This window comes from Letharia columbiana (genome assembly GCF_014066305.1).
Source record: "Letharia columbiana isolate WasteWater2 chromosome Unknown Sc0000013_s0, whole genome shotgun sequence".
NCBI classification, from domain to species: domain Eukaryota; kingdom Fungi; phylum Ascomycota; class Lecanoromycetes; order Lecanorales; family Parmeliaceae; genus Letharia; species Letharia columbiana.
This window is the reverse complement of record NW_023501052.1, coordinates 364092-386753: the sequence shown is the minus strand read 5'-3', so window position 1 is coordinate 386753 and position 22662 is coordinate 364092. Positions and strand designations below refer to the sequence as shown.

At 46.9% G+C, this 22662-nt stretch overlaps 7 protein-coding genes across 7 annotated transcripts; 2 read left to right on the top strand and 5 right to left on the bottom strand.

Moving 5' to 3' along the window:
- Positions 1 to 3322: 3322 nt before the first annotated feature.
- Positions 3323 to 3768, bottom strand: HO173_005054 (uncharacterized protein; the record flags this gene model as incomplete). Its single annotated transcript, XM_037306972.1, has 2 exons — positions 3323 to 3582; positions 3627 to 3768. The coding sequence occupies 2 exons, from the start codon at positions 3766 to 3768 to the stop codon at positions 3323 to 3325; spliced, it is 402 nt and encodes a 133-aa protein (XP_037166096.1).
- Positions 3769 to 4824: 1056 nt separating this feature from the next.
- Positions 4825 to 6897, top strand: HO173_005053 (uncharacterized protein; the record flags this gene model as incomplete). The annotated part of the gene is made up of 5 exons (XM_037306971.1): positions 4825 to 5152; positions 5207 to 5489; positions 5539 to 5787; positions 5939 to 6165; positions 6257 to 6897. 5 exons carry the CDS (start codon positions 4825 to 4827, stop codon positions 6895 to 6897), a joined length of 1728 nt encoding a protein of 575 aa, XP_037166095.1.
- A 941-nt stretch (positions 6898 to 7838) lies between these two features.
- HO173_005052 (uncharacterized protein) lies at positions 7839 to 8727 on the top strand (the record flags this gene model as incomplete). Its single annotated transcript, XM_037306970.1, has 2 exons — positions 7839 to 8131; positions 8181 to 8727. The coding sequence occupies 2 exons, from the start codon at positions 7839 to 7841 to the stop codon at positions 8725 to 8727; spliced, it is 840 nt and encodes a 279-aa protein (XP_037166094.1).
- A 198-nt stretch (positions 8728 to 8925) lies between these two features.
- Positions 8926 to 9084, bottom strand: HO173_005051 (uncharacterized protein; the record flags this gene model as incomplete). The annotated part of the gene is made up of 1 exon (XM_037306969.1): positions 8926 to 9084. One exon carries the CDS (start codon positions 9082 to 9084, stop codon positions 8926 to 8928), a length of 159 nt encoding a protein of 52 aa, XP_037166093.1.
- Positions 9085 to 11101: 2017 nt separating this feature from the next.
- HO173_005050 (uncharacterized protein) lies at positions 11102 to 12621 on the bottom strand (the record flags this gene model as incomplete). The annotated part of the gene is made up of 3 exons (XM_037306968.1): positions 11102 to 11185; positions 11262 to 12331; positions 12393 to 12621. 3 exons carry the CDS (start codon positions 12619 to 12621, stop codon positions 11102 to 11104), a joined length of 1383 nt encoding a protein of 460 aa, XP_037166092.1.
- Positions 12622 to 13141: 520 nt separating this feature from the next.
- On the bottom strand, positions 13142 to 15132 carry HO173_005049 (uncharacterized protein; the record flags this gene model as incomplete). Its single annotated transcript, XM_037306967.1, has 2 exons — positions 13142 to 14688; positions 14736 to 15132. The coding sequence occupies 2 exons, from the start codon at positions 15130 to 15132 to the stop codon at positions 13142 to 13144; spliced, it is 1944 nt and encodes a 647-aa protein (XP_037166091.1).
- Positions 15133 to 19899: 4767 nt separating this feature from the next.
- HO173_005048 (uncharacterized protein) lies at positions 19900 to 21006 on the bottom strand (the record flags this gene model as incomplete). Its single annotated transcript, XM_037306966.1, has 3 exons — positions 19900 to 20681; positions 20732 to 20918; positions 20971 to 21006. The coding sequence occupies 3 exons, from the start codon at positions 21004 to 21006 to the stop codon at positions 19900 to 19902; spliced, it is 1005 nt and encodes a 334-aa protein (XP_037166090.1).
- Positions 21007 to 22662: the final 1656 nt, after the last annotated feature.

Genomic DNA, 22662 nt, shown 5'->3' with positions numbered 1-22662 from the left:
TCTTATAATATTAGAAGATCGAAAGCTTATACGCGAAGACTTTTTAAAATAATTTTATCGCTAAATTATAAATATTAATATTTTATTTATAATTACTAATAATTCTAAGAATATTATAACTTTTATACTATCTTAACTCTAATATATAATTAAAATTAATATTTATTATAAAGAATTAATTAATAAGAAAAGCTATAGAGCTAGAGATAAGATTATTAAAGAATTTATTAGTTAATAATATTAAAGTCTCTCTAATTCTAAATTATTAATTATTTTATAATTATTAATTATTTATAATAATTCTAATCTTTTTTATTAATATTAATTAATAATAATATAAGATTCTTATAGACTTTAAATATATCGAAGATAAATATATTAATTAGAAACTTATAAGTATTATTAATTTAATTCTTATAAAATATAAGATTTAATTTTATATATTTAAATTTATAATTAATAACGCTAATAATAATAATATACTCTTCGATAATTTAATTATTTATCTTTCTATTTTTATAATAAATAACTCGCTTAATATTAAAGAATTTAAGTTCTTAAATTATTTATAATATATTTTCTATATAGCGTATATTATTTAATTAATCTTAAAAGAACTTCTAGATAATATTAGAGTTATTTTAATAAATAAGAAATTTTAGAGAAGCTAAGAGTAATAAAGAAGATAAGAATTAAGTTTAAATAAATATAATTAATCTATTGATAACTCTAATAAAAATATAATATTTCTTATTATTATTCTAATTATTATATTATTAATTATATTAAAATTTAAAAAATTATTATATATATTAATATTAGCGACTAGCGTAAAGAGATCTTTTTTATATTATAAATTAAATAACTTTAAGATAAAAATATTTTAATATTAGATAAATATTAATCTTCTAAAAAAAAGTAATATTATTAGAGATACTCTTTTAAGCTCTTTTAGAATATTAAGACTCGCTAAAATTTAATTTATTAGATATTAATTCGCGCTCTACTTCTTTATATTAATATTATATACTTTTTAAAAAATAGATTAACTATCTATTTAAGATTAAATAATAAAAAATAATTATAAATAAAAATTATAGTCTAGATATCTAAATAATTTTTAATTAATTTCTAATAGATTTAATATTTAATTTAGCTTATTAAATTTTTTTATAAATTTATAAAATTAATAAATAGAGAAAAGAAGATTATAATTTACTATATCTTTAATATTTATAATTATCTATTTAATTATATAGATAAAAAGCTCGAAAAATTAAGAAGAAAGAGAGTTTCTTAAAAAAAGAACTTTTTAAAGCTTTTAAGACGGCTTATGAGAAATTAACTATCTATTATAATCGAACTTAATTAGATTTAAACTATCTATATAAATAAGTTACACTTTTATATTTAAATTATAATAATATAAAATTAAAGAAATTAAATTAAAAGATTAATATTAAAAAGAGAAGTTATAGATAAAGATCTATTAAAAAGCGCTTAAAAAGATATTTTAAAATTATTAAAATATTAATATAAGTAGTTAATTATAAAGAGCTAAGCGAATAAATTAATTAAATAAAAATACACTTAATTAAGTGATAAAATTTAAGATTAAGAATTTAGATAATAAGAATAAATATAATTAGCTTTAGTAATATAGAAGAAATAATAAGTCTTCTAATTATTATTCTAATTATAATCTTACTTCTAATCTTTATAAAGCTTCTTTTAATAATTTAGCGAATCTTTTAATTTTAAAGTAATAAAAGAAATTAAAGTTTAAATACGCTATAATCGCTTAAATAGCTTATAATATTCTTTATTCTCTCGCGAGGGCTATTATATATAAGCGATATTTTTTAATAATTAAAAGATATTATAATACTTAGAAGTATTATTTATTAGCGATATTTTATATTTTAATAATAATTCTTTATATAAAATATTAAGAAAATAAGCTTAAATAAATTAAATTTAATCTTAAAGAAGATCTTAATATATCGAATTAGATTAAAAGAGCTAATAGTACTTTATATAAAAACTTAATTAATATTTATAATAATTATATTAATAAAGATAATAAGCTTATAAAAAGTACTTCGATAAGTTTAATATTTATAAATTTATTAAGATATATTATTAATACTCTATAATATATAAAGAAATAATTAATAAATTTATAGTTAGAGAGAGTTAGTAATAATAGATTTAATCTTAAAAAAGAGATTTAAAATAATTTAAAAAGCGAATTTATTTATAAATAGTTAATAAGTTTAATTAGATAGAGATAGATTTAAGAGTATTTAAAAGAATTAAGATAGAGTAGAATAGAAGAGTAAATTAGAGTTTAAGAGAAGAATAAATATAAAGTTTATTAAGCTTATTTAACGCGTTAAGATAAATATATAAATAAAGATAATTATAGAATTTTATTCTTATACCTCTGGTAAAAACCCTTCTTCAACCTCTGCTCGTGCAAACCCTTCTCTTCCAATATCGCAATTCAAAAAGTATCCCCATCTATGCATGGCTTTAGGTGTCCGCTGCGAAATTGTTCGTCTATGCGTAGCCGTCTTTCTGCAAATGTCAGCCTGCGTCCTTGTGCACCTCCGCTCAGCCTCATGAGTGGAAGCTAGGCAGCATGCTCCGTGGGAGCCCGCTTACTCTGCCGTTACGCAACGAGAAATGAGCCTTCACGCTGACCCCTACCTAAGCTGCCTTTTCACGAGCAGCATGTCCAAAGGCACGTCGCTCATACTGGGAACCATCTAGCTGTGCGTCTGCTATCTCAACTTCAAAAATTTGACCTTAGAGCGTGATGACTTTCTATCCTTTCTATGTCATTCATACTTGCTTCACTGGATGGAATAATGCGATTGTGTCTAATGCGCTTGCAAATGCGACACCTTGAGAGTTGACAGCGATCAAGGGTTTCTAGTCGTGGATGGTCAGATGGTGTAGTAACGCCTGCCAGCGTTTGTATTATCATTTATGTACAACACCCTACTTATGACAGTCATGTCTTCAGGATCCCGGATTCCTGATCTTGTGCCCAAGGAGAACCAGGGAAACCACAGGGGTTGTAGCATGAAATAAGCGCAGAGTGTCATACAAACAATGACCGCAGCAGGAGGAAAGTCCAAGAACGGGCCCCGTCAAGAGGGTGTATCCAAGGCCACGAAAGGGATGCTATACGAACGGTCCAACCAATCCACCGGTCTGTGGCATATGTGAAGAGAAAGGGTTATGGAACGACGCGATCCCAGAGAAGATATTCCGGATTATGAGGCCCCCATGATGTTCCACGCGTATAACGACTTCAGACACTGTGGTCACCATGCTTCACGACAGGTATTGAGGTGGATGAGCTCGAGGATGCTCGTGATGCTGTTCCAGGCTTCAAGCCTTTGACATGAAGGACCTTATAGTTATGGCGCAACCGACGCTGCCAATTTTTTGCAGCCCCAAGACGATCCAGTTTTACCGTCGCTACGAATCCTGACCTGTTCTCCGGGTCCAGATATATATCAACTTTGTTGCGCCACCAAGGAAGATGGACCGGAAAACTGTTACAATCGGCTAGAAAGTTAGCAGCTTTCCTGAGGCTGGGGTATACCACTCACTGTTTAGATTTTGACGCTCGACAGTCTCGAACTTGTCCAGCGATGGGTCATACACAATGGCCTGCGGCTTGTGGTCCCAGTTACTTGTGCGGTGCTCTGCTGACAGTCGCTGTCCTAAATATTCTTGGTTCGGCGAGCCCATTGGACCTTGCAACGAGGGAGCCCAAGTCCTGCAGCACGATATTTGATGTTGAGGGCTTTCAGATGGCCGAGGTTGCTAGTGAGGCTGGAATGGGACGATGACTGTATATATGTGGGCAATCGTAAGGAGCGGAATCAGGGGCAGACAAATGATGCAGCGGACAGGACCAATATCAGCACAGCCTTGAGCGTGCCGTAAATAACGTGCTATGTAGTAGCCATGTGTGCCATTTCGGTTCACTCGTTGTGTGGGAAGTCCCACGAGGCAACTGATTGGGGCGTCTAAGGGTCATGCCAATTGGTCGCCTACTAATGAGGAGGATGGTTCACACCCTCCCCCTAGTGCAACATCAAGCAACATGAGCCTCCAACATCCGACTGAGGCAAAGAATTGTCGTCCTTGTCATTGATTGTACTTCGTTACGGATTGACGGCCATCACTAGCTGGGGGCGGAGCCGCTTCTTTTTCGCATGTGACAGTCGCAAGTTCCGCCTCTCGTGAGCCACTCGCTTAAGGTGTGCCAATAACTGCTGATACCAATACACCATCTTTCCTTACTTCGCTAACATCTACTCTTTACGAAAATCTCGCAGATCCTTTAGGAAGGCTGACTGAGATACTGATGTTGCGCGTGTGCCACCACACATGTACGCAGGCGTGCTGCAATCCTCTCAGCGCGCCACTTTAGACGAATCAGTACTCATTCCGTCGTCGCACAGATGTCTTCAAGAGCTTGGCACCAGCCATCGTCTGATCCTAGAACACATATGGAAGTATCTAAGGAAAATGGCAGATCCTGTTGCGCCTTTGCTATGCCGTGCGACGAGTTGACCTTATCTTTTTGCAAGGTTCCGGGCCTGCGGCCTTCCGCTGAGCCGCACGCATGCACACTGCGAACCTCAAAGAACTCACGATACAAGCCCACGCTTTGATAGCCTGACGTTCCTTCGGGTTTTTAGGCATGTCTAGGGTGCAGTGTGGGATGGAATTCCCAATGAAAACAGCTCACCTGGTTTGCGCGACCCATGTTGATCGATCATGTCGCCCTAGTACCAGATGTCGTCCTCTCAGCGGTCACGTTCTGCACCATCAGGAGACAGACGGCCTGCCAGTGAATCTGACAACGTGCAATCGCCTGGACTACTGACACCTACGCGATGGCACACTTCTCGTGGACGGCAACCTCAGCACCGCGACGAATCTCCACGCCCTTCTCGCGAAGCAGGCAAGGCAACAACGCAAGGGCCTGCTTCTGTCACGAACTCGAACTCGTCAGTAGTTACAAGTGAGGCAGGGCAGGACTCAGAGCATACGGCAGCTACGCATAGCTCTAGTGGATCTGGTGGGAAGAGCCCCTGGTTAAGGAAAACCTTACTGACTCTTGGTACGTGAACTGTGGCTATTGAGGGGACTTATGACTCACTGAGTGGATTATTAGATGGAGGGGGAGTCAGAGGCTTTTCCAGCTTGTTAATACTGAGGGCCCTCATGATGGAAATAGCCACTCTGGAACAAGCCGAGTCGCAAGCTCACAACAGCGTACATCCGTTGCAGCCTCGACTGCGCAGACCTGTTCGCATGCAGCAGAATCGGACAGATACACTGAGAAAAGACGAAAGCCCGGAGCAGAAGCAAGGCCCCGTATTCGGACCCGCAAATACCTCGTCTCTTTTCCTTCCAGCCCATTATTTTGACTATATAGCAGGCACTTCAACCGGAGGGTAAGCCAGTTGGTCGGTTGCCAGCCCTTACGCCGCTGACAAAACCAAGGCTCATTGCGATTATGCTCGGTCGTCTCCACATGACTGTGGATGAGTGTCTCGATGCATATGAAAACCTGGCAGACCACGTTTTTGGCCATCCACGACAATTTCATATTCGGAAGCCTCCATGGATTCCCCAGGATAAGTACGACCACCTGCGTCTTGAGAAGGTCATCAAAGATATTGTCAAACAGCGCAGCCCAAAAGGCCATAACAGTACCGAATTCCGCCAACCTAACGAGGACATGTGCCGTACGTGAGTAACCTATTTTTGATTCTGCACTAATGTTCCATGCCTACTTACGAAGCTTTCGTGCTTTGTCTGGTTCCGAGCTTCCAAATTGTGTACCTATCATCTTTGCTTTGCCATCGGGTTCCTTCAGTTCAATGTAATGATATTCGATTAGGATCGTCATAGCCTGGCAGAAGCTGAACGTTACTGGTACCCGCATACCACACCTGTTCCGTTCATATCACCACCCGAAGAGTACCCCGGACGATATATTAGAACGGAATCCTGGAAGACCAGACAATTATCAAATCTGGCAAGTCGGCCGCGCAACATCAGCTGCTCCTTTTTACTTCAAGACCGTAAGGTTGGAAGAGGAGGACGAAAAATCTGAGTACGTCGATGGTAGGTTGTTGTTACATTTGTCCCCTATTACAAAAATATGAAGTTTCCCAGTGTTGCGTCGAGGCAGAGACGCAGGCTCACAGATTGCTAGGTGGTTTTGGGGCAAATAATCCTACAGAAGAAGCCTACAGGTCGGTGAAACAATTGAGCAACAACAATCCGCGAACGGTACAGATCCTGGTCAGCATCGGTACGGGCAAGAATCTTGAGGCGGACCCGAATCCTTCGGCTGGTTACAGGCTCTATATGGCCTACGCTAACACAGCAGCCAAATGGGCCACCCAGTCTGAAGCAACTCATCATACAATCTTAGATGCCACAAGGACCTTTGCCGAGTATTTCCGTCTCAATGTGGAACACGGCATCGGCAAAATGAAGCTCGACGCATGGAAAGGTAAAAAAGGGTGCGAGACTCTGGAGCTGATCCGGACTAAGACCCAGGAATACCTTGATTCCCCAGACGGCCAACAGCAGATATCTCATTCTGCGAGGCAGCTGGTCAACGTCCGAAAGGCTCGAAGCAGCCCGGAGTATATAGACCGATGGGAGAGGTTCTGTCACGGTGTTGAATACGCCTGTTGTGTGCCTACTTGTCTTGACGGCAGAGATAAGAGGTACGAAGACCGGCAGGCACTTCGACGCCACGTCCAGGAATCCCATGCTTCCGAGTGCAATAGGCTCGAATTTTGGCTGAACGACGGCAAGCGATTTCCAGAGGAGACAACATCGTGAAAGAAGGTATAATTAGCCGAAGAGTAGACTTTCCGAGGGCAACGACCAAATTTTCCATTCAAGACGATACTGCATGCATTGAGGACGAGTTGGATGGCGTTTCATAGACGCCGACCTCATCTTCCCATTGTGGACGATAGCGACCGGTCTTTGCTGCATTACTTTTGGGCGGCAATTGGCCCTACTTTATGTACGATACCCTACTGAAGCGTTTTGCATGCGGCATTCCTTGGCGTTTCTGTTTCGACGGCTTGCACGAGTAAAAATGTCAACGATCATGCTACACGATCGGCGATGACTTTATCTTTGGTCACACACGCGCTTGCATACAGACTTGCAAAACTTTGAAGGGAGAGTATCACACCCTCGAGTATATAATTGAAAGGCAGAGCGGCTCCTGGCCCTATCTTACTCTGTTCGCTCTTCTCGAATTTAAAGTGACGGATTAGGTTTTGTTGAATCATCTTTGCCTACGCTCATGCTGGGCCTAATTGACTTGATTATGTATATACCTCATCGGCCAAAAGAAGCCATTGCGCAGCAGTGACCCCAAGGCCTGACCTGTTGAGGTGATCCTGAAGTATCTGATCATCCCACTTTCGAGGGCTCCTGCCGTTGGTCCACTCCAAAAACAAATCACTTGGTTCGCGCGCAATCTCATCGGCTTGTAGAATGGTACTGCTGTGGATTTGGGGACTGCAGTAAGCATGGCGAGTAAGGAAATACGCAGTCGAGCGACAAAGCACACACAGTTCGCATGAACATGATATGAAGAACGTGATTTTCGGACGAAAAGCTATAGCAGTGATTACAGGCTTTGTGAGTTTGATAGTGGTTGCTCGGATTCTGAAGATTGGCTGATAAGTAATCCGCGTTATAGGTGGTAAAGATAAATAAAGAAACCTTCTTTAGCCCTAAGGTACCCTAAGGTTCTTAAGATAATGCTCGAGTGGACGTCTGACAACCCAAGTTTTACACGTCAGTCGTTAATATCGATCACATTATACCTCCTTCTTCAACCACTACCAAACAACAAGAATAGCCAAAGAGCGCGCAATCAGGGACAGATCGTGAAGAAGGCCTCCGAGGCCGCCGCAAGGGATCAGGCGATCGCTGCATGTACTTTTGGGGATGATGAACTGGCAGCCATATCACACATTCCTCTGGCACCCGATCCATCAATGGCTTTCAAGCGTCCTGTAGTCTCATGTTTCTGCGAGTGGCTTATCATAGTGTAAGTAAGGTGCGATCATCCGTACTACATGGTGCTCAATAAGCAACAGTATCGCGATAGTCATAGCGCTCGCATTGTCGACAGTAAACCCAGACTATCACCATTTCAGCTTGCTCGACTTGAGCATCTCGTATCCTCACCGGGAGAAAGCCAAAGTCAGCCTCGGAGTATTCACACTTCTATCGGTCATCCTGCCAGTTGCAGTCATCGTAGCTGTCTCCCTTTTCGTCCCAAAATCCGCGTCGTCAAGCTCGAATACCCGTGAGCGCCGGCATCGGAAGCTCTGGGAATTGAACGCCAGCTTGCTCGGACTGGGCGTAAGTCTTGGTACAGCTACGATCATCTTCACGGGGGTCAAAAACCTCTCCGGAAAGCCTCGCCCAGACTTCCTTGCACGCTGTAAGCCAGATGTGGGAACCGTGGCCGCTCACAGAGTGGGTGGCTATGGGCAGGCGGTCTCTGAATCGTGGGTGATGGTAGATGGAGGCATCTGCCAAGAAGCAGATAAAGTGTGGTTGAACGATGGATTCAGGAGCTTTCCTAGTGGCTATGCAACAAGTGAGACTGTTGAGCAGCTGGACCTCGCAAGCTACTGACTTTGATATGTAGTTGCGTTTGCGGGTCTATGGTATCTTAGCCTATACCTGAGCGCCCGGTTTGGCGTGGTACCTCTATCTATAGCGAACCACCAGTCGCGAAACGGGTCGCCGGAAAACGACGAGGCAGGCGAGCAATTAATTCAGAGATCTGCCCAACCTGCGGACCGCCACTCGTCCGCAAAGGATACGGCGGCTTCACCAGCTTTCCTGCTTCCATTGCCGTATATCCCACTCGGTCTTGCCATTTTCGTTGCCGGAACCAGGTATTTCGACTTCAGGAACCATGGCTTTGACGTACTGGCCGGATCCGCAGTGGGTACGCTTACCGCTTGGTTCGGCTTCAGAATGTATCATCCGCCACTTTCAAGCCGTACGAGGCGTCCCTGGGGGCCACGTAACGACCAAGCAGCGTTTGGTGATGGGAGCTAGTGAGATAATCTGCTGGCGCAACAGACCAAGCCTCCAACCACCTCAATCACCATGGCATCCGCAAGAGCAGACCATCCCAACGACCTCACCAGCGGCCAACCCATACGCCCGGCACCAAGATCCACGGCTAGAAAAACAATGCCGCCATTCCATTCCTTAGCCAACAACCCCACAGCATGGCCCCCAAACCTCCCCAACACCGGCTCGCGCCTCCGGATGCCCCAAGCCCCCGCCCTCCTCTCAAGGCTACCTACTTCGACAATGGACTTCTCCCCCATCTCCCAACCCTCCCCCCTTTTTCCTCGCTTGGTTTCAAACCCCAGCGCATCTCCAACACTTAGACCCCACTCATCCCAGGATCGCAAACACAATCGCCGCAGCTTCATGCAAACGCTCGCAAGCTGGAGATCTTAGAGTGAGAGAGAGAAAGACGCAAGCAAAAAAGGGGCCGCAGCTATTTCCGTAGAAGCGTGGAGGAAAAATGAAAGAAAGAAAGAAAGAAAGAAAGAAAGAAAGAAAAAGCAATGGATGCGGAGCGGAAAAGACCGGCTTTCAGGCGCCGGCCGGAGGAGGAGGAGGAGGAGGAGGAGGAGGGGGGGAATTGGAGAACAGAAAAACATCGTCGAGGCTAGATAAGATACCTACGGCTGAGCTGGGCTGGGCTGTCCGAACAGATAGATAGATAGATAGATAGATTGGGGATTATGCGCCCGGGCCGTTGTGAGATGTGATTGGGTGGCTTAGCAAATTGGGAGATACATAGTGGGCGTTGGGCTTGAAACACCATGTTAGATCAGTGATGACGTTCCTGGCCTCGATGGTCGGAAAGGCATATTGGGAAAGTTTAGAACAAGCAAATATTCAAAATCGGGCGTATGTTGAAGTATTTGTCTTGGATGGCAAAGAAAGTGCAAGTCAAATGTTGGGGACTGTATCATGCTTCCCTGAAATCATGCGTTGCTAGAGACGAAGACTGTCTTTTTTGTTCTCCGGAGCATGTAGTAGGCTTCCATCGCCCGTCATCTATCATCGTCCACTAACAGCCCTTCTCTCCATTACTTCTTCATAAGTAAACTGGGCCATAACAGCCTAGCAGCTCTGTATGTCTCTTGCTGACCGCATAGATAGCCATCCCGAAGTCTCCGATCTGAAATGTCGGAACAAAAGAAACCCTTATCTCGGAGAAGGAGAGCCTTTTCACTGGAAACTAGGCCCACTAGCCTGCCCTGCAATATGGCGAGTACAACCACCGCCACCGCACGTTGACGGATGAGCGAGGCCAAGAGGCCGCCGTCCAAAATGGCCAATACCACCACCGCGGCCGCATACTGCAGCTCGAGCTCGACCATCGTGCAAACATCCAACACCGGGAGAACACACACAGCGCCTCGGGGTTTTCGAGCTTCAGGAGTACGACGAGCATGAGCTTCGTGAGATCCGTCGGGATGCGCTGTTTGCAGAGCAGGAAGGTCAGGCAGAGTGATGCCAGACAGCGGGCAAGGCAGGCAAGCTTGGCAGAGCTGTGGGGTAGATGCTTTTGAGACAGAGAGTCGATGTCCGGGATGACGGGAGGGAGGAGTTTCATGCTGAAGCCTTCAAGCAGCGAAGTGTTGCTAAATCTGGTGGGTATGGAACCACTCACAGGAAGAGGTCCGACGAATTTGATAAGAGACCCTCGGAGGACTACCGCAAGGATGGTTGATTCGGGTTATGAACATTTAACAGCCATAAGCGCAGGCCTTAACTTGCTCTTGAACCGCTGCCTTGAGTGTCCTGGATGGCAATCTCTGTAAAGGAGTTAGAAAATCAAGATTCGCAGTGCATTATGGACACAGATAGACGCACGTTATTTCTCACGGCCCCATGTTGTGTGAGAGAGCATCGCTATAGGACCGGAATTGCCAGGTTGCGAGCATTATTACAATAGTAGTCCGTGATTTATTTATGCGCTAGCCATGACTGCCTTGCAAGCTTTCAATGCCCCCACGACCGTGAAGCATATCAACGGAGTAATGGCATACATGATCTATTGTTCCAATTTTAGTCAGTCTTGGTCCAAGCGCTCTTATCACATAAGGAATTTTTGGGGGGAAATCACGCACACTCAGGAATTTAGCGATACTCATCTTCTCCTCCTCACTACTGCCAGACACATCCGCCAGCGCAGTAAGCTTCATTGCCGGCGGACCCGTAGGCATGAGCATCATTGTAAACCATAACATAGGATCTTCATCCAGGAGGTTGGTGTGAGAGGCGATGAGATATATGAAGGCGATCGAAACGGCTGGCCAGACAATAAAGCGCATGATCGTCACAAATACTAGCGGGGTCCATGGTACCGTACCACTAGCCTCCCCTCTCTTCATTTTCCTCATACTACTACTCAACTTCGCGCCCACGACAACAACCTGTAGCGAAGCAAAGAGGCCGCCGATATTTTTGACACTATCAGTCAGCCATGCTGTAAAGATCCCTCCGTTTTCCGGATTCCCGAAGAAAGCCTTGTGGAATGGAGGAACGAGTCCGAGAATCGCGCCGGTAATTGCACCAATCAAAGGTGCATGCAAAAAGGCGTACGAGAAGTGGAGGAATGATCGTATCCATGGAGGGAATCTCTCCCATGCTGTCTCGCCTTTATCATAGCCGTAGCGTTCAGCTGCGAGCTCGCCACTTCGGACGAAGCTGGGCAAGAGGGAGGTTTGCTCATGGGGTTCTTCGTTATTTCCTTGGCGGCTGTCTTGGCCACCAGGGCGTGCTCCGTAGGTGCCATTGCCATTGCTCGGCTCCGGCGCGAGAGGAAAGAGTGGACCCTCAGGCGGACCATTATCAACTAGGTTTCGTTGCTCCTCATCACCATCGTCTTTCTTCTTTTCTGGGGCGTGTTCTCCGTCCAATAACTTTGGTCCGATCGCAAAGGTCAACGCATCTCCAATAATGGCGTTTACGAGGAAGTAAGATTGAGCACGCATCAATGCAGCGTCTACAGTGTCGGTGTCTGACGCCAGTAATTCGTCAAGGATGCCGGTTGAGGCTAGGGACTCGATGAGGAGGAGTGGCAGGGCGGTGGTATTGTTGAAGGATATGGCGGGTGTGACCCAGGAGGGAAGTTTGAAGAAGCGGGTCACGAACCAGCCGAGGAGCATGGAGGAGAGGGCGTAGAAGAGTCCCCAAACTATAGACCGTGAATTAGCCCACTTAGTTCTACGCAATGAAGGCGCAGGCTTCCAATTTACTCAGGATGGGCACATAGCGAATGCCAGTGTCTGCGTGCAATTGACTTCCGACCTTAGTAATCAGGAGGGCGGGCAGGAACATTCGCACACATAAGGTGCTAATTTGCTTGGTGCTGTCTCCTTTGAGGATGTCGAATTGGGCGGCGAGAACTCCGTATAAGATGACTAGAAGTACACTGAGAGAGGCTTGGAGGGCGCCCAGGAATGAGGTTAGGATTTCGTTCGCCATGTTGATTTATAGTTGCAGGGTAATCAGGGGCTGATGATGGAGGTCATGGAGACAAGAAGAATACCGAGACGCTCGAAGCAATTGAAAAGCGAATGCTTACACAGCTTGATATCAGGCATGCATACTTTACATGTAATGTATTCCTGGCGACCTGATAGCGGGTGTTCCTCGGCAGATCTGACACTAGGCCTGGATTGTAAGTTCCTCACAAGGCTGGGGAACAATTCTCCGAGCAGTGGGAAAGACTGCACAGGGCATAATTGAGTTCAGATTGAACACCTCGGTGTGGTATGATATCTATTGAAAATCCTCAAGTCGTAGACGGCCAAATGTACTCATAGATGACGATCGGAGGAGAAAGCAGGTTCACTAAATAAGTAATGAATGCTCGACCTTCCATGCTCAATGACCGAAAGAGTTCATTACAACCCACGAATACCAAGTCGAATGCGTCGTGCCATACTCCATCATGGTACATCAATCATCATCATATCTCATCCCAGACCCACCCCTCGATAACCTAACGGCCTCCCGGCTGCGGCCCCATAGGTGGCGGAGGTAGCGCCCCACTCGCATACGGATTCCCGTCTGAATAATGCGGTCCATTAGGCTCCCCGTAATACCCGGCTCCAGCGGCGTAGTCAGACGCAGGTCCAGGTGAATATGGACTCTGCGGATAGGCAGGAGTCGCCTGCGAGTGTAGGTTCGGCGTCGACGTATTGTATTCATCGTGATGACCGTGCACATGCGTCACTCCATATTTCTTGTCATCCAACGCTCTTTGCTCCCTCCTTGCATGTCGCTCTGCCCTCTTCAAATCGAATTCATGCGCTTCATCTCTCTGCTCTTTCATTTCCTTCCACTCACTGTAGGCGCCCTTAATACCGAGTGCTGCAACGCCAATGGCTGCAGCATCCTGCAGTCTCCCTTTGTTCTTTCTCCTGCGAGCCTCTTGAGGCGACATCTCTCCCTTAGCAACTTCCTTCCGACGCTCCTGGCGACCTTCGATGCTCTTGTAGACGCTCTGGGCAGCATGAATGGTAGCGACAGAAGCTAGGCCGGCGGTAATGAGTTGCTTGTGACCCATCTTCTTTCGTTCTTTCTCATCTTCTGAGGACGATGAATCGTCCTCGGAGCTGCTTTCGCTCTCTGGCGATGACTTGATACCGTCACCGCCCTCGCCACCGCCGCCACGAGGTCGTGATTGGTAACCCCGAGGTGGGGAATCGTCATCATAGCCACGACGAGAGCCACGGCTATCTCCGCCTTTGTCACCTATCCCAATTGCTGCCATACCTTGCCTCGCATAGTCGCTTACACTTTTGCTACGCTTTCCTCGACCTCCACGACGATCACCGTCATCAGAGCTGTATCGACGACCTCCTCCTCCTCCTCTATCAGTCGATTTGTTTCTGTCCATGAACATCTTCCCAGCTGCGGCAGCTAATCCTCCAGCACCTAGCGCAGCAAGACCGCCGCTTCCTCCTCCCCTGTCATCACCTCGCCCACCGCGCGATCGAGAACGAGATCGGGACCCGTCCTTGTCACGAGAACCGTTGATCAGCCTATTACCGGCCAGACCGCCTATGACAGCCTGGAGACCGTCCAGAGCGCCACCTCCTTGTCCGTCCTTCTTGCCGCTATTGAGCAGTCCATCGATACCTCCAGCACCAACAGCAGCAGTCAACACACGTCTTCCCTTTGGCCCTGCCCAACCTCCTGGCTCTTTGCGACTGCGGAAAGCCTCTACAGCACCAGCGGTCAATGCAGCTCTTGCGGCTTTCATCAGCTGTTCTTTCTGATCCCCGCCGCCACGGCTACGACCACCGCGGGAACGCGAGCGAGAGTCTGAACTATAGGAATCATCACGGCGACGACGGCCACCTCGACTTCGACTCCGGTCTCGGTTCCGATCTCGGCCATGTTTTTCTGAGGCAGCGCCTGCGGCAGCGCCTATACCGAGGGCTGCGAGCGCTTGTTCTCCCAAAGATTTTCGGCGTTCTGGTTTTCGTCGGGGTTCAGGCGAGCTTGAGAAACTGGACGATGAATAGTCCCTACGTCGATCTCCTGCTACATGTCAATAATGGCCAAATGTATCTTGAAGGACGACCCACGTCTCTTATCCTGCTTTCGAGGACGATCATCATAAGAATCATTGTCATATCTACCTCCGCCGTGTGACTTGGCACGCCGCGGTGGGCCACGATCCTTTTCTTTGCGTCGTCGAACATAGGCTCCACCTCCGGGTGGAAAATCCCGTTCAACTTCTTCAGCGGAAGAAGAATCATCACGACGTCGACGGACTAACTCCCCACCTCTGGGAGCACCTCTGGGATCACCTCTGTCGTCACTTCGATCACCTTTTGCTGGTCTTCTGCGAGCTTCGATGATCTCTTCCTCTTCATAGACAGACCCGTCATCGCGATCGCGCCGATCTCTTCCGCCTCCTCTATCTTTATCACGACGGCGGTCAGACCTTCTGTCGTCTCTATCATCGTAATATGAGGACATCTTGAAGAGATCTTATAAGATTGTAGAGTGAGGTCCTTAATAGTTTTCGTGATCCGGATAATTTCGCTTGTTGCGCTCCGTAGCCTGAACCTTGTCAGGGGGCTCGAAAGAGGGGTGAATGCTGAATTGATGAGTCGAGGGGATGTAGAGGTGTGAAGGATTGATGAGACGATGTGAAAAAGTAATTGAAGAGTAAGAAGAAGAAGAATGGTGATGTGGGTCCCTTAACTGCACAGTGCTTAGAAAAGATAGAGTGATCGTCGGTGCAGTGGCGTTTGAGTGGTTTCCTGGTTTCCGATTCGAAGATAGGAAGTCCCTGGATGTAGTTATGCGCGGGAAGGCAAACAATTGTACAACGCACTGTCCGGCGGGGAACTCCTGGCGCCTCCGTTGATGTTGTTGACAGGAAGACGAAGATGGTTGGGAGTGTACGTCACTTCAGCTTGGCAGGGTTTACTGTAGCAAAACCCTGGCAGCTAGCGGACGTTCCAGGCGCTTGACGAAACTCCTCGCGCTTGGTTGGTTAACCCTTGGCGCTTTCATACGCCACCGTTGAGTTTCAGTAAGTACTGGTGACTGTGTTAATGTTACCATCGCTCTCATCCTCGTCGTTTCGATCACATTTCAGACCGTAGGATTTTGAATGGTCTACCGTGTCGGTTTGTGGCGGAATGTTGACAGCCTTCCGTAGCGGGGTCGGATTTAGCCTCGGTAGACACGTATTTACCCAAAGGATGCAATTTGCTCGTACTCAATGGTCCAACCAATATCATGTACCCGTGGTCCTCATCATCATCAAAAATCGAGATCCTTCTTCAAACATCCAATTGGACGCACGCTAAGGTATCCACAGCATAAGATTCCCTACTTTACTGAACCCCCTACCACCCCCTCCGCCGCGCCGGGCGGCATAACCTCCCCTACAATGAGTATAGAGATAAGATCCCCCATCACACGAGACTTTGTATTATACGAGATCCCCTACCGCATAAAAAATGCGGTCTGAGAGCGATCTTTTTCAAGTGCAATGTATGCCGCAGGCAGCTCTACGCACAGCCTCTCACCTCCCATAGTATCCAAAACATCGTTTCCTAAAAATTACGTTGTTCCTGTCGCGATGGGCAGCGTTTGCCAAAATCTATCGGCTTTAATCGGCGTTCCCGAAGATCTTCTTCCCCAAAAGTGGCTATTTGTGACGAGAGACTCTTCAAATTCCACTCACCCAAGTCCATGGCCCGCCTTTACAACCATTACCCCATTCTGTCCTGACCACTTGCGAGAACGACAGGTGGTGGCAAATCAGCTAGGGTGATATGATGCCAACGATGACTAGCAAGCCGAAGGCGTAGGCGTTCCTTTGACATTGTAATTTCTAGTCAAGCTCATCATCGCCCAGCCCACACCGCCTTTTGCAAAGCCGCGTGAGGTATTTTGGGGGAAAAGGGGTTGCTATACGTAAAGTATCTTGAGCAAGACGCTGAGCGATGTAGGAGTGCGTATGTTTCTTTACAGGAACTCTAATTGCAGTAGTGCGGGTAGAGTTGTTCACAGACGTACCCAGATCACCATCTTCCACTTCGAATCTCCAATGAGACTATTCAGCCTTAGCCTCAAAACCCATACTGATCCCTAGGAACTGCCTCTGTGCTCGACAGTGAAGACATTAACCCAAGACCCAGAACTTGCAGTGCGCTTGACGATACAAGGATATGCCAGAGACATTCTTCCTTCTTACTGGCGGCGGCACCAGCAATACCGGCACCGCAAGCTGGGACAAGGAGTAGCGGGAGCATGCGAATGCCAGCATCTACAGGCGACAAGCCGTTGACTATTTGAGATCATTGGTCAAGGTTGATGATCGTGGCCATGAAGGGAAAGCCTGTTGGGAAGCCGGATCTGAAATTGGTCGCTCAGCGTTAGAATCTAGGTACTGCCAGAGTGCACCCGCAACGACCCGACGAGTCAAAAGTCTGGTGGACAAAATTGGCGGCGTTGTTATCTTCGCGAAACCACTGGTCAAGACCGCCTCCCAACTACCGAACACGACCCAAGATACGCCAGCAACGACGAAGCTGGCTACGATGGTGCCGCTGTGCCATGGGGTTTCACGCCTCCCTGTTCCACCTACCTCGTGCAACATGGCCTCAGTCTCGGATGTCACTTACGCAACTCTTGCTTTCCCTCTCTTTCACTCTTTTCCTCCAACGCATGAAGAATCAAGAGCTAGGCCGCAAAAGTTCCTGGGACATGCATAGGTATCCACGAGAGCTTGCACTTTGACCCTAACACGATAGTAGCGCAGGTCGTTGTGAATTCGAACTGTTTGCTCTTGAGATTATTTGATAGTCAACATACTTCAAAGCCGTGATATCGGACTTGATCAAAAAAAAGTCAGAGTACATCGATAATGGGAGTGGGAGTGGGCTTGGTACGAACGACCCAGCGGAAGAAGCCTGTAGATCCGTTAGGCACGCAGCCGGCAACCACAGTCACGCAGTAAGAGGACCGGGCAAAAATTGATGCACAGATGAGGGCATTATGCGAGAAATTCCAAGATCCACTACGGTGGAAGCCGAAGAGTTCATAGCTCTACAGTCCAATGGGTGGTTGTAGGGAGAATAAACAACCCTAAAGCCTTCCTCCTTTTCGTTTTAGCACAGGTTTGTTGATTAACGGCCAGATTGGGTTGACAGTTGATCTCAAGGGGCTCAGAACACCAGCTGTTTGATGTTGGAGGAATAATTTCTTTTCACAAACAAGGAGATTTCGCGTGGTCATAATTGTCACCTTTCCTGGGAGAGTGCCTATTGAGACCTAGACAGTTTGAGATTCCCTTTATTCAGAGAATGTAGCAAAAGTCATGCATAGAGGGCAGAAACTCTCAACGAAACTGTACAAGTCCTGCGCGGCGCCGAGAAAAAAGTGACAGTCCTTCACCAATCTTTCTTGCGAATCTTTCTCAAGCACTTGGGCAGATGCTGCCTCGTTTCAACAGCCGCGTGAGTATCGATTCAGCAAATGCGAGGAAGGTTCGGACCGTGTTGATGCTTCATGTGGAGAAGCATTGGATCTTCGTTTCATGTGTGATCGCGGAGAACTCGCCACAGTGGGACTAGGAGTCAGTGGGTCTCGTGACAAAGAAGCTTGTCTCACACACCATTTCTACTGCGGCAGACACGTTTCCACTACGGGATATATATACCTACTTTACCTGCTACCTGTACACATTACAGCTTAGTATCAAACTCTTCGTCACCATAACACTTATCGAGCTCTAGCACGGCCCTGATATTCAGAGCCATTGCATTCTTCCCCGGCCGCCCACGCCTGTACATAGCTGTAATCTCACTCCAGGTCTATACCGCACAGGCATGGGAGTTTTCGTGACGCTGAAGTACGATATGTGGCTGTTCAGCCCTGCTCGCCCCAGCGTTGAGGCGGCCCAACCACTTATCCGTATCCTATGTGTGCTCCATGTCTGTGGGTGATGCGCGAGAACGACGCAGCTGAGTTCCTTTGACTCGGATGGTGGTAAGATTTGTAGGATTTCAGAATAGAGAACCCGGTAGGCAAGACCAGCTATGCGCTGTGGAGGATTACTAGCGCAACGTCAGCAACCCTGTGTTACTTCCACTCCGTGACGTTGGAAGATGGCGATCCCGAGTTCATGAATTTCGCACGCAGCCTCGCTGGACAATGCATTGCCATGGAATGGAGCGGTTCGTGACAGGCTCAGTGCCCCGTTTACACACGAGGGCCTAGCCACGGGTTCCTCTTGATCCGAGGCTTTGCTCCCAACAGATTTCGTGCATACTCGTTCCCCCACAAGCCTTCCATACCACTAGCCAATCCATCTTTCTTGTTTTCGTCCCATAAAATGCAAACACAGAATATATCTCCACTATCTCAATAAAACCATATGTCTTCATCTCCTTCGGTCGCATAGTTCATCAGACCCGGCAATTGAAGACAACGACGATGGACGAGTCCCGCGACACCCAATTCTCAGAGAAAAGATCCATCATCAGGCGCAACACAAACAGCTGGGAACCTGAGTCCCCCAAAGCACTTGTGTTTGACCCTTGGAAGCCCGAGGAAGTGACTGATGAAGAAGTCAATGAGTATAATAGTAATTAGTTCCCACACGCATGCAAAACTGGTGATGGTCTACTATAGAGGCAACAAATAGCCTTGAGATTCAGCTATCAAGATGGCGCAATCAGATCCACATCTACGAAGACCAAGCGAAGATGGGATACATCTTTACCTTACGATCTGATCGGCTTGGGTTCGTCAAGATTTGTAAGCGCGGGTTGGGCTATAGTTATAAAGTGCTCCACGTCAAGGGAGAGAAGCTGGTGCGACCTGACTAGGTCACTGAAGAGAGAAACTCATCGTACTCGGGTCTTTGGTACCTGGTAGGGTTCAAGCCTAGAAATGACGGCGGATTTTGTTTTGACTGCAGCTTCTTCTGGGTCTCGAGGCTAGATTTTGCGTCAGTTCCTGTCTTGATTGAAACACCGTTCGAGGACCATACGTGTCTCAAGCCTAAGATTTATGTCGCTTTCCGCATCTACTCAGCATCGTTTACGATATTCTCGAGTATCCCATGGGTCTCAAGCGTAGATTTTACCGTGCGTTTTGTATTCACTGTAGCTTCTTCTAGGTCTCAAGCCTAGACTTCGCGTCAGCCCCTGTCTTTGAAGAATTTCGTTCGAGTATCCCATGGGTCTCAAGCGTAGATTTTATACACCTTTCCGCATCTGCTCAGCTGGCTTCAACTCTTCGTCCCTCGAGATATCTTCTGCCACTCTCATATACACCCAGGTAGAGTCCAGATCCCAAGGCCGTCCATAGACCTCTCAGAGCACCTCCTCTAAACAGCCCCTTCACGCCTTCCGTCCTCAATATCTCCCTTCCCACAGCCAGTCCACCCGCTCTCCCACCTCTTGCAGCCTGCTGTGCCTTTTCAATCTCCGCCTTTGCATCTCTTCCCTGCGCTTCAATCTCCTTCACAATTTTTTGCTGCGCTTCACCTCTTGGCTGGTCGCTGTCAGCAGCGCTGAGCATAATCCTCGTTTTGACAACGTCAATCGGCGTGGTTATTACTGCAGCTACCGAGCCTGCTGAGCCCGCCGAGATAGCTGTCACAAGGGCCGTCTCCCACATCGAACCCGTCGCTATGCCTCTTCGCTTCCGGTAGGCATGTATAGAAGTGCGAAGATGTTCGAACATGGGAAATTGCATAGCTGTGAAGGGAAGATTGCGGCCTGCGAGCGCTGTGTAACCTCTCCATAGCTGAGTCGGGCTATTGAATTTTCTCAAGGCACGTATAGTGGCGTTGCCGTCGAAGATCTTGTTGGATGATGGCGAGCGTGGGGAATGGGAGACCATCTGAGCATTTTGCTTGAGGACTTCGGCGGGCGTAAGGATGAAGCATGATACTAGCTCTCCCGCTGAGGAAGCGACCGAGTGAGTTATGGGGGTTGGGAGGGAAGTGTGGCCTAGAATGGATTTCGTGCCTTCGTAGGTGGTGAAGAAGGCTCCTGCTTGGAGAGATCAGTGCCTGGTAAGTACTGGGTTGAATGGAGAGACTAACAAGATGGTATTGTGGCCAAGATGACGCTGCCTATGCCTTGGTACAAGCCACGGAAGAGCGAGCGATTGACAGCGCTGGTCGAGGGGTTGGTGTATAATCGCTTATAGTTCGGTGATTGTAGTCGAGTCTTGATGGTGTCTAGAGGGTACACCAAGAGGTCGACTGCAAATGCTGCAAATGCACCAGCCTTTCAAGTGAATGAGCATTTCAGTTGTAGAAGTTTGGAAGAAGGAACTTACAATTAAGATGTCGGTATTAGTATTGTTGAATGACATTGCATGGCAGTGGTTGTACAAATCCAAAGACCTAAACGCATGTCATCGTTTTTTAAAGGCTCTTCACGGCTACTTCCACACGCCACACCCGCCACACCCAGAGTTTGTGGCGGAGAAAGGCTAAAGTAAGTATCTATTCTACAAATGCACCTACGCAACATCGCTTCTGCGACAATTACATGCAGAGTCGCCAAGCCATGGTAAGGGGAATCCCGGCGATGTTGGGGGTTCTTGGAGCCGGAAAGAAGGCAGCATAGGTTGATAGTCATAGAGTAGTACTGTAATGGCACTTCGGGCATCACTCAAGGGAAAGTCGAAAAGCAGAAACATGTCGTAAAAGGTAGGGTTGGAATCCGTATAATGTTCCAATGATGTCGCAGCGAATCTCGAAACGGATGCAACTCCAACTCTCAAAGTCTCAAGAACACGAAAACTTGTATATAAGGTATCACTCTCCCCCTTTGATAGATACCATTCGGGGGCAGTGTGTGGGTCAGTTGCGGTGGCTACTAGTAAGGCCACACGGGCTCTATTCCTTTGACACGAAGCACCTTGTAGTTCATGCCCAAGCGTCGTTGCCAATTTTTCTTCAACCCGAGACGATCCAGCCTCAGAGTCACCGCGTAGCCTCGCTGCTCTTCCATGTCTGCGTCCACTTGCGCCCGGTTACTCCACCGCGGACGCTGGATTTCAAAGCTGTTGGACTCTTCTGTCGACAAGAATTAGTGGTGCAACAAGATCATGATGAAGGTGGAGAGAGGATATTTAAACAGGTTACTACTGAGTTCATTGATCTCTTCGACCGCTAGGTGACGGTTTCCCTGCTCATAGACGAGGGTTTGGGGAGGATGGTGCTCCCAGCCAAGCCAGCTTTCTAAGCGACGTTTTCTGAACATGGGCGGTTTCCCTGATCGCTCCGAGTCATCGGATTTGCTCGAATCCGCTGAGGTCATGGCTCTGAGGGGTTGCAACGATGGAAAAGAGGGAGTTGAATGATCACTAGCACATGTGTTCTCTCTTGTATGATGTATCCTCAGGAGGTGGGTTGAGGATAGAAGTGGTGAAGGGTCAGATTGCGCGAAGCTCCTGACTCTGGGAGATGGGAAGGGCACAGGGATGTTCACAAAAGCCGGCAATGCTCCACAGCCTGGGACAATAGAGACCAATCAATCAAAAGGCAGCAATGCATGCCACAGTCATGGACCAATCAGTCCCGTACGATGGGCCCAAGCGGAACTATCTTGAGACGGATGCAGCCCGACAAACCAAGACATTCTGAGGCGAGTCCGACCCAGGGTTTGGGCGAACAATGGCTTGTTCGGGCCAGCAATGCATGCCACACCCACGGACACTAGAGACCAATAATGCATAAGTCTGCTCAACCAAAATTACCTTGGCACAGTGGTAGTGTGGAGATCCAGGATATGTCGAGAGGCGAGTTGTCCCCTTTCCCGGCAGTGTTTCTATTCAAGGGTATCTTCAGCCTTGTCAAGCAATCGGAGACGCATGCTGCTGGGACATTGGACGCTTGGGCAGGCGACGCCTCGTTTTAAAAGTGCATCAGTATTGATTTAGCATGTGCGAGGAGTTTTTGAATGTTCAATGTGTCAAAGTTCCCAATTTGAGTGGTCATCAAATTTCCGTTTCATATCTGTT